At 38.1% G+C, this 11,437-nt stretch overlaps 1 protein-coding gene across 2 annotated transcripts; it reads left to right on the top strand.

The window, feature by feature from the left end:
• The first annotated feature begins 1,773 nt into the window (after positions 1-1,773).
• gtf2h2 (general transcription factor IIH, polypeptide 2) lies at positions 1,774-10,177 on the top strand. Of its 2 annotated transcripts, XM_071918002.2 has the most exons (15): positions 1,774-1,863; positions 1,970-2,076; positions 2,178-2,255; positions 2,428-2,464; positions 3,340-3,426; positions 3,554-3,604; positions 4,596-4,650; positions 4,920-5,025; positions 5,136-5,226; positions 5,427-5,622; positions 6,862-6,925; positions 7,045-7,148; positions 8,250-8,352; positions 8,466-8,505; positions 9,413-10,177. In XM_071918002.2, the coding sequence occupies exons 2-15, from the start codon at positions 2,021-2,023 to the stop codon at positions 9,521-9,523; spliced, it is 1,179 nt and encodes a 392-aa protein (XP_071774103.1). In that variant the 5' UTR covers positions 1,774-1,863; positions 1,970-2,020; the 3' UTR covers positions 9,524-10,177. The 2 variants fall into 2 exon arrangements, with proteins under 2 accessions (XP_071774103.1, XP_071774107.1); XM_071918006.2 differs by lacking the exons at positions 6,862-6,925; positions 7,045-7,148.
• Positions 10,178-11,437: the final 1,260 nt, after the last annotated feature.

The raw sequence follows: 11,437 nt of genomic DNA, 5'->3' as shown, positions 1-11,437 counted from the left end.
CCTGGTGTCTTTATCTTAATGTTGTATCAACCAGTCTTGCTAGATCTGAGATTTCCTCCAGAAAGGAAGGGATGAGTGAAATGTGGATGTATTTTTATTTTTTATTTTTACTATATGGCTCTCTTTGATCAATTCTTCATCCACTGTAAGACTCAGGGAGAACTATTTTGAAGATCAAGTGAAGTGTATGTGTATTATATTTTCTTTCTCTCCTGAGGTTAGAAAGTGAGAATGATGTGAATTTCAGTATGTTTTTATTTCAGTAATGGTGACTTTTCTGAAGCAATTACTGTGCTTCTTTTAGACCTTTTTAAATGTGTTTTTATACAGATTCTCATCAAGTGAAGGAGCAGTCATGATTTTGATGTGTATTATTGCACCCCAAGTCACAGACCACCCCTTCTAAATGACCTTCTTTTAGTAATGATACAAATGTGTTATTGTTCTGTAGTCAGTTTTGTGTGTTGTAGAATTGCACTCTTCGGTTTTTATAAATTGAAGCAACTTCACTGTGTCCTTGCCATTGTGAGTTTTCTTTTTACTACAGATGCAAAGAAGACGGAGGCATTGCAACCATTTTGAAATGTGTCTTTTAATGAATTTCAGTCTAAAGCAAATGAACAATTCTTCAGAGCCCTGTCTACTCATATATTACGGTGTTATTTTGCAGATTTTCCATTTATTATAAATGTTGATGCAAATCATGCCTCTTTTTGGCAGTCTCTTCCTGAATTGATTTATGCACAAATATTTTATAAGATGTACAGTATATTCACAAGGTTACAACCACTTGTATATGATTAGCTTTACAGAAAGCAGGCATGTAAGCTTACAATAAAATGTAACTTCATTATTCCTTCATTGTGTAAATGTGTTTTAAAATTAAAACTAAACTTTTTTTCCAATAGTCGACGGAATCGTGGTAATAATCAAAGGTGACTGAGCGGAACTGTTCCTCTATAGAGCATGTTTCCTTCCGGAACAAAACAACGTTGCATTAGCTTACCGGTGCCGTTGGTATGTTGTGGTACTTTCCTTGTTTGATTATATATCACAAATAGTAAACAGACGTTAACTAGATGACCAATGTAAGTGGCTGTGTACCAGCTCTAGAGGGCTAGCAAGTTGTATCGTAGACTTCAGTAACTTTAACGACCCCAAATAAACCTAACGTTAACACAACTGTTACTAAGCTAGCTAATGTGTTCAAATAGTAGTGTGTTATCAGGAATTATTTCTGCAATTTTAAATAAAGAGGTATTGTATTGATTAACTGAAGTTAGGTTTATAAGTAATTAAGCTATCACTTCGTGGTGTTGGTAGTAACGCTATTATTGAATGCTTAACATTAACCAGCCCCGATACTTTCTGCTGTTTCGTATGGCGAGAGCGGTACGCCAAACTCCATTCAGTAGTCTGGTAATTTAATGTTGACGTGCTTATTAGCAAATGTACACACCTCCTAGAACATAACGTATAACCTTTAACGAATCGTCAGTGTCATCAGGTAAACTCGGCATATAGATGACCCACCAAGCACGTCTTAATGCAATTTCAATTTCTGGTTTTAGAATTGGTTCACACTGTTCGCTATCGCCCACCACGGTGCTATTATGGTTAGAAAGTGTTGTCGGAATAACAGGCGAACCAATTATAAAAACTGAAATTTTGTTAACAGCTGCTTCGTGTATTGGATGTATGCTGAATTGAAGAATGGCTGCTAACGATTCGTAATGGTCTTCAGTCATGATCTGCCAAGTATGTGCCTTTGCCGATAGTCAAGGCAGCTTTAAACGGACAGATTTTTGAAAGGAGTCTGGCGTGACGTTCTCCCCATACAAGAGAAAATGGGGCTAACAAGGGGTAAGCATTAACCAGCATTGTTAAGTTCGTACCTTGGGAGCACGGATCATATGGTGTAAAATGTGATAGTTACTAACAGCTTTTATGGTTATTTATTCATCTGCAGCTCTTGTATGCTAGTTACTTCGTACTTAGCTGAATTTCTGGCAGAGTCATAATGGATGAAGAACCAGAGAGAGCCAAGCGGTGGGAAGGAGGCTATGAGAGGACATGGTGAGAGCCCTAAAACATGTCGATAAACATACAGTGACTTATAATACGACTATGCGTTGTCAGTCAACTCTGTGTTATGGTATGTTTATATTCTCCCATAGGGAAGTGCTGAAGGAGGATGAATCTGGTTCACTTAAAGCCACTGTGGAGGAAATCCTCTTCCAGTCCAAAAGGAAAAGGTGTGTGTGTGTGTGTGTGTGTGAGAGAGAGAGAGAAAATTTTGAAATAACAGCTATTGTCAGCTTCAGTCCAAAAATATTGGTATCCATATTGGTCAAACCCTATTAGGCAGTATAACTTCAAAATGTTCTTGTTACCATAAACTTATTGCTGCTGTGTTTTCCCACTTAGAGTAATAGAGAGCCATGGACAAGTGAGGCTTGGAATGGTGAGTGGGCCCAACCTCCCTCTTACAGACCCTTGCTCCACTCCTTATCACCATTTGTTTACTGTCCATATCTGTCTTTGAAAAGTAACCTGCATAAGATTTTCTTAAAATACATCATTGTCAAATAAATTATGATAATGACCATTGGTGGTCTGCTTCATAGACGCTGTGAGCTGCTTTCTGTTGGCATATTTTGGCATTTATATTTTCTTTCCCTGCCACTTTTAATGTATAGCTCGAATCATGAAAGCACAAAGCAAATCATTGAGCCTACTATTTGTAAATCCAGCAGTTATGCTGCGTTCCAGAGATGTCGGAAAGTCAGAAATTCAGACTTCCTTTTTTTTTTTGTAAAACAATTATTTGTAGGAAGTTTTTCCATAGTACAGTATGTATGCAATACGGAATGTTAACTTACAACAAAAATTCTGACTTCCTACTAGAAAAATGCAATAATTATAGTTAGTAGTTAATAATACTCAAAATGCGCTTAGATTTTCAGGATCACACAGCCTTAAATCTATCACAACACCTGTAGGGTAAATGGCTAAACATACATTTGAAACAAATTAAAAAGTTGCACATACAGTTGCTAATGCTCTGTGCTAACTAGTTAGCTAATGTTATGAAATATTGTTGGCATAACGTTAGCTGTTGCATGGAATTAGTATTTTTTACGTTGGGCAAATTCCATCTCGCGGGCGTTTCTTTTTCTCAAGCTGGACCACTAGAACACACCAAGGTTGGAATTACAACTTACCCAGGGAATTTCCAGCTTCTGGCTTTGAATGGAGCACAGCATTACTCTATTTGGTAGCATTAGAATGTATCAATACCACTAATTTCAAGACCATTAAGGATGTCCTATGCTTTAGATGCGTCACCTCTATGTGGTGATTGACTGTTCAAGAAGTATGGAAGACCACGACTTGAAGCCAAACCGCCTCACCTCTACTCTAAAGGTAGGGATTTGTAGCAGAGCCAATGGACCTCAGACATTATGACTGCTAGAGTCGTAGGTATGTTTGGATTGGCCAGAACATTAGCTTTGAAGCATCATCCAATACACTGCTCTCTTTTCCTCCTCAGCTGATGGAAGCTTTTGTGGAGGAGTATTTTGACCAAAACCCCATCAGTCAGGTATGATTCCAACTGCCAGTTCCTTAAATGTGCAGGAAACTCTGCCTTATTAAGTCTATCATGATTTTGTGCTTGTTTTATGATGGACTGTATAGAGGATTTACAGTTATGTCACAAATGTCTTTTCTAACTACAGCAGGTGCCATCCTGGAAGTCTTATTGGAGAATTGGCCATTCGCTAATATATATCAACCAGGCCTGAAAAAGATACAAGTAGTGGGTGTAGGACAATTCAGTATGTTTGTTTAAAGTGAATAGTCTGATAAGGTAGATTTTTTTTTTCCAGATTTAGGTTACTGTGACAAAGTAAACTGTCTTGTCTTTAGTCAGCTCTGTTAACATGAACAAACAGCTGTTTTTTGGCTTTGTTAGCTAGCTAACTAGCCAGTAGGTTACTTTAGCAAAACAAATAATGGTAACATGCTACTACTAGCCACTACTAATGCTAGCTTCAACTAGATACGTTAGCTAGTGTGTAAATCAGATGTGTTAACAAGACAGTGACCAGTTAGCAGCTGACATTATCTAAACACAAAATCAGTCAGATGTATCAGTGATGAAGCCCTAGTCAGTTCCAAGTCAAAAACAGCACAGATATTATTTATTCAATTCCGTTGAGATGGTTAAGTTGAAAGTTTAGCAACACAACCAACTATTGTTAGCCATGTTGCCCAAAAGCTATGGACCTCCAACATGGCTGCCAGGGGTGCATTACGTCACCTAAGGTTGGAAAAATACTTCAATTTTATTACTCTACACGTAAGTGGTTGCGTTGGGAGCACCATTGTTGACATACTCGTCTGTGTACTTTTTGTCTGACTTTTTGGGGGGCAAAACACGTAGCGGACACGTAGCGTTAATTTTTGAGGATGTGCGCAAAGAACGCTCTGAACGACCGCAGGATACACGTGACAGCCATCTTGCGTACACGTAATTCAAGTAAACTATGTTTCTGCCCTAACAGCCTGTATTGTGTTTCCTGTGTGTTTAGGTGGGTATTATTACCACAAAGAACAAAAGGGCTGAGAAGCTGACTGACCTGGCAGGTGAGCATCATATAAACTGCTGAAGTCAGTCTGCACCCCACAGTGTGAGCATTTAATACTTAAAGGAACACTTTATTTTGAATTTTAACCTATTATTTTTCTATTTAAAAATTACTACTTTGGCTTTACTGATGTCACCTTACAGGGTTTCTAGGTGTTGGAGTTCAAATTTTCCAGATACCTCTTGATGCCCATTGGACCCACCAACATGTGAAATTGCATAGTCCAGCTTTGATGTATTGTTAGTTGCTGTTGTGCTTTACCCCCAGGGAACCCGAAGAAGCACATTACTGCCTTGAAGAAAGCGGTGGACTCTGTCTGCGTTGGAGAGCCTTCTCTATACAACTCTCTCAGCCTGGCCATACAGACTCTCAAGTAGGTTCTGCAGCCAAATGCACAGACAGTGTCACATTTTAGTTTTTGTTTCTATGATGTCAGTGAATATCGCTCACCTCATCTCATATTACGTCTCTCCTTGTATGAAGACACATGCCTGGACACACCAGCCGGGAAATCCTGATCATCTTCAGCAGCCTCACCACATGCGACCCAGCCAACATCTATGAGTTGATCAAGGTACGGTCGCATCTTAAACCCATAGAGATTACAGTATCGGTAATTGGAATAGACCCCAAAAACCTGATTAGTGCACCAAGGACTATGCTGTTTATGTGTTTTGTTTTGTTTGTTTTTTTCAACTAAACTATGACACTAACATTTTGATCGTTATTTCTTTTGCGGCCACAGTTATAGTCATTGTGTTCATACTCTCACAGACAATGAAAACTCTGAAGATCCGGGTGTCGGTGATCGGTCTGTCAGCAGAGGTTCGGGTCTGCACAGTGTTAACCAGGGAGACGGGGGGGTCGTACCACGTCATCCTGGACGAGAGCCACTTTAAAGAGCTGCTGATGCTCCACGTCAAACCCCCTCCGGCCAGCTCCTCGTCCGAATGCTCCTTAATACGCATGGGTCAGTATGCACACATGGGCACTTAAAGAATGGGATCTTTCAGGGTTTGTTTTTTTGATGCACAACGTCAATTTCGGCTGCCGTTTATTGCCTTTTCACTCATAATTTGCTGCTTTCTGCATTTCACTCTGTTGACATCCAAAGATGACTTAGTGGTAGGGCTGCAACTATCGAATCTTGTATTTCTATGGAATCTTACATTAAATATTAAAATAATTTATAATCAAGAACACCTTTTCAACATTTCAGAGTAACAAAATTTATTTAAAAAAATCAAAATGTAAGTTTTTTTGGTACAGTGAACAAAAGTTGCATACAATGTATCTATCAACTAAATATGATCGCCCAATAAACCAAACATATTAAGCTTTTCAAAATGTGAAAAACACAAACATATTTTGAATGAATTTAACTGTATTTAGAGGTAGAACAATGGAATATAGGTTCATTATGCTGTGCAGTCTAGGCTGCCATTCTTACCATTGATTATGTAAAGGGGGTGTATCTTTACAAAAGGGTAATCAAATGGTTTTCATGATTTTACACTCTGGCATGTTCGTTATTCACAGTAAAAGTTTAAAATTATACTATTTGCTCTTTTGATAAAGTTGTATTTAGACATTTTTTTAGACATATGGTAATGATATAAAATTGTAGGAAAAGCAAATAACCCCCCCATTCAAAGTCACAATTAAATTAAAAAGAACTTTTTCCAATTGTTGGCTAATTCTGCATACATATTGTACACCTATTAAAAAAAATAAATGTCAAATTTACAAAATTGGTATTTTTTCCCTATTTTATATAAAAAAATCCAACCAGTAATACCATCACAGATTTTTAAACAATCTAAATAAATATCCCCAACTTTACAACTTTCAAAGTGACAGAGTAGCAACATGGTACGGCGTGTGGCTGAATTTATTCATTTAGAAGAATCTGGAATTTGTGAATTTCAAGATCCCTCCCTGCATTATGCCCCACCCCAAAAATCCTGTTTTAACGGGAAATACGTCTAATTACGGAAGTAAGACACCATCGAAATGCAGTTTCATTGTGACTTTAATACATCCATGGAGACCATTCTTCTCCCTACTCTTCAAGTTAATGGTGGATCACCCATGGAGGCAATAGGTGGCAAATCACAATATTCAAAAACATAAAAAAATGTCTCTGAATTTTTTGATTTTAACAAATATTTGTTGCGGCCCTACTTACTTGATCCCTGCGTCTCCTCAGGTTTCCCCCAGCACACCATCGCCTCTCTGGCTGACCAGGACGCCAAGCCTTCATTCAGCATGTCGTAAGTAGGAAACGGGCCAACAAGCGTTCTAATTAAACCCACTGTCTGGGATCGTGAGCAGCCGCTGTGTGCCAGAGTGTTCTTATGGTTATCTGCTGGTCTCGCTGTGTGTTTTGCAGTCACTTGGACAGTAGCAGTGATCCAGGTCTGTCTCTCGGAGGCTACTTCTGTCCTCAGTGCCACGCCAAGTACACTGAGCTTCCTGTGGAGTGTAAAATCTGCGGTACGTCTGGGAGGATTCGGTCATTTCTCTAAACGCGTGTGAAACTTTAATGAATTGAGTCGTTGCAGCAGCAAAAAGTAATAGGATACAGAAGCAAATTGGGGTGATGTAAACATATGCAACCAACAACTTCAACACGTGGATGGGAAGTTTGGTGAAAAAGGAGGGATTACACATTATTAGGATGTGCAAAATGAAAAAATGAGTGCAGAATATTTACCATATTAAAAATATACCAAAACATAACACGGATATACACACACATATATTTGTGTGTATATAACGTAAAAATATACCACTGCTGAAAACCTGGGCGAGTCGCATGGTTTTCACGCAAAAGTGCCGATATGCAGTTTGAAATGAGTAGAGTCATTATAAAAGTATCAATATATATGCAGTAATTAACAATAAGTGGGATATGGGAATCTGAAGAAAGCAGATATGTGAATTTTAACAGAGAGAACAGAGAATGTTGCCATTTTGCTATTTATGATACTAATCCAACATGTCAACATGATAATGTTGTAAGTTCTCTTAAAATTGCAATTTCATTGTATTTCTTTTAATTATATCACTGAATTCACCATTACATTGTGATCTTAATAGTTTAAGATGTTTTTCTTACCACTACTTTATTTCTTGGCCATCAAAACATCAGTGTAGACAATTTTTTTTCACTTCTATCATAGTTTGTTCAGCAGATATGGAGGAAAAACCCATTTGCTAGCAATGGAGGAAAGAAAAATTGCCTATATGGCTGATTGGTACCATTCTCTGAAAATGTTCAGATCATCAAACGATACACGTATGCAATTGTACATGTACTGATGTTGGTGCTTTTACGCAAATCTGAATGATTGACATACATTAATTTTACCTGGACTAGATGCTGATAACACACGGAAAGAATGTGCAGATTTGGATATACTAGCTGTCCCCTTATGAAAATGGATGGAGGTACCATCCATCCAAACCATCCAATTGGCAATATGCAAAAAACGCATGTGCATTATTGTCTGTTCAGTCGCTATACTTGCTACTTTGACTGAAGTGTGTATACATGTATGTGTGTGTGTGTGTATTGTCTCGTCTGGTCTCCAGGTTTGACTCTAGTGTCGGCCCCCCACCTCGCCAGATCCTTCCACCACCTCTTCCCCCTTGAAGCCTTTACAGAGACTCCAGTGGAGGAGCACCAAGGAGACAGGTGGCTCTAACACACACACACACACACACACACACACACACACACACGCACACATATTCACATTGACTCACACATACTTTTGTGTATCTGAACCAGTTGTTATTTTGTTTCAGGTTCTGTCAAGCTTGTCAAGGAGAGCTGAAGGATAAAAGTGTGAGTAAAGCAGCTGGTTTAGCTGATTTTCTATAGAGCCAAGTGATGATGTGATGGTGACATTTCTGTCTGGCTGTTCTCTACATATCAATAGAGGGCTTTCAGATGATGTAACGTACCCTCTGGCAGTCATGTTGTCGGTCCTCAGCTCTTGGCAACAGTAGCTAAGAAGAACTGGTTAAGTTTTCAAATGTATGACTCTGTCTCAACAGAATTGAACAGACGGTTAATTTCTGTGCTGTTTTTGACTGAACTGATCATTTCATCACTGATATATCTGATTGATTTCGTGTTTAGGTAATGTCAGCTTGTTAGCTAGCTAATCATAGTATCTGGTCAGCTAACCATCACTGTCTTGTTAACACATCTGATTGTACACTAGCTAACTCACTTATTGTAAGTCGTTTTGGACAAAAGCGTCTGCTAAATGATGTAATGTAAGCTAACGTATCTAGTAGAAGCTAGTGTTCAAGCTGGTTCATGCGGAAACGGACGAAATGACGTTATTGCGGCCAGCTACTTTAGTCATACTTTAGTTTACTCTAGAAAAACACTGTTGGTCCAGCGAGCTCCTTTAAAGCCAAAGTGTAGTCAGGCTATAATTTAGGGGCACCAATTATCAAATTGGGTTTGTTACACTTATTTTTAAAACTCTTGTCACATAGTCGACATACATCTGTAACTTTCTTACATGGAGTTGTTTTTGATGGTAATTTGTCCATTTTCACAACACTTGCCTCTGATGTACACATACCTTCCCACCAAAACATCTTTTTCAGGTATCTCTCTCTTTTTTTCTAGCCTGGTTGTTATATGTTTAGACCTTACTTGATGTGGTTGATGGCTGCCATTTTCAAAACCTCTATACATCTCTTTTCCTGCTCCCTCTATCTTTCTGTTTATCCAGGTGTTCACCTGTCCGGCATGCAGAAGTGTGTTCTGTGTGGAATGCGATCTCTTCATCCATGACTCGCTGCACTGCTGCCCCGCCTGTATTCACGGTCAATGCGCCTCCTAAGGCCGGGAGGACTAACTACAGGACAGAGACTGAAACATGCTCAGAGGCCATGGGGAAGCTTGGGACTGGAGTTAGGCCGATTATATTGGTTTGCTGATTTTTATCCACCTTTATTAAAAATCAGATCTGTTCCATCATACCTCTGATATGCATATGATGCAGTTTGATTACATATTTATTTTAGAATTGATCAATACTACACTGGTTGTATATGGGAAGCCCTTAACCTGACCTGATTCTATTGAAACATTTTGATAAGATTCCACACGACCAAGTATATGAATATTATTATTCTTACTGTTATTATACTTGCATTTTTGGGGGAATTTTTGGGGCATGAAAATGGTCACATCTAAAGAAACTGAATATTGGCACAAAATATTGGCAGCTTCCAAAATGATCAGAATCGCTGTTGTTCAAACCTGAAAATGACCATATTCTTGCTAAAGACAGGGGTGAGCTAGGCTGAAGATCCTGTCTGGTCAGAGAACTGCATCTGAGCTGCTACAGTGTGTTTTTCTATTGGAAAATGATGCATAATTTTATACATGTCATAAATGATACATTTACATTGTTTTTATACAGTTTGTCTTTATACAAGAGTTCTGGATTGTGACATGGCAGTTACAATAAAACTCAAATGCATTTATATTTTTTATAAATGCTATGATTAAAAAAAATGTATTCGTCATTCTCAAAACACACCTTTACACAAATGCCCAAATCATTAATAAAAAGCCTTACAAATACAGTGGTCATAACATTAACAAGATATTGATTGGCCCCTGAAGTGACTCTAGACTACTGACTGGACTAAGAGTTTTAGTTTATTGTATTAGTGGGAATATAACTGATAATTTATATTTTTATTATCTTGGACTGTTGACATCAGTGGATTCGCTGCCATTGCTGCTTGTTTTCATATCCTATTTGTAATTACCACTAGGCTGACGTGAATTTTTTTTTCCCAGTTGGCAGCTCGTATTTATGGTAAATCTGACATGACATGAGTGCAGCATAAGGGACATGACCTGTGTCTGAAAGAAAACTATGTTGGTACTGCATTGTTAAGCACTATCGTAGAACAGGGGGAAAAGTTATGATAAATGTATGGTCAAATACTCAATTGTTAAACATGCAGGACAGAGGCTTTATTAGATAATATTGGCTATTTTAAGTAACAAGATGCTTTAAAAGCAGAGTTGTTCACATCATGTAACTAACCTCTCAACCTCAACTTTGCAATATTGAAAAAAGGGAAGATGTGTTCATATTTTAATGTTCTAAGAATCATTCCTGATGACCCAGAAGAGGGCGCTCTACTACAGAGCTAGTAGCTAGAAACAAACTTTTGGATGATTTGACATTATCATGTATGTTGTGTCAGAGACTTGGTTGTGTAATACTGAAACTGAAACATCAGCTCATTTATTTTTCCTCTGTATTTACTTATTTTCTTGTGGGAAGACATGTTTGATTGGTTGGAGACTGTCTCTTGTTAGAGACAATCTTGCTAGATTTCAAGAAGACAGGCTTTGTTATGAATCACTTATTACTGTTAAGGAAATCCTTTATTCACAAATCAAATGTATAAAAAACTGTGTTCTCTGCGTGTAAGAATGAAATGTGTAACCATTTTAGATCACTGAAATCTATGAAGAGGACAAATGCAAAAGTTTTAGTGACTTTGAGGAGTTTGATGTTGTGGAAAATCCCTATACTGCTTTATTAGTCTTTAACGTATCCTTATTTGTTCATATTTTAAGTCGGAGGTATCCATTTTGTTATATCGTGCCCGTGTTCTAAGTAGATTAACCCGACTTTCTTTTATAGCCTACCAAGTTATTGTTATAATTCCAACCAAAAAAAAAACAAAAGAAGAAGACCAGGGCGACGTCGTCATTTCCGGTCCGT

This window comes from Centroberyx gerrardi, chromosome 8 (genome assembly GCF_048128805.1).
Source record: "Centroberyx gerrardi isolate f3 chromosome 8, fCenGer3.hap1.cur.20231027, whole genome shotgun sequence".
NCBI classification, from domain to species: Eukaryota; Metazoa; Chordata; class Actinopteri; order Beryciformes; family Berycidae; genus Centroberyx; species Centroberyx gerrardi.
Note: the sequence above shows the minus strand (reverse complement) of the source record. Positions and strands in the feature narration are given on the sequence as shown.

Coding starts and splice junctions, on each gene's coding strand:
- gtf2h2 (XM_071918002.2), top strand. CDS start 2,021: ATGGATGAAGAACCAGAGAGAGCCAAGCGGTGGGAAGGAGGCTATGAG. Junction 3,427..3,553: donor GCCTCACCTCTACTCTAAAG/GTAGGGATTTGT, acceptor TTTCCTCCTCAG/CTGATGGAAGCTTTTGTGGA. Junction 5,623..6,861: donor ATGCTCCTTAATACGCATGG/GTCAGTATGCAC, acceptor GCGTCTCCTCAG/GTTTCCCCCAGCACACCATC.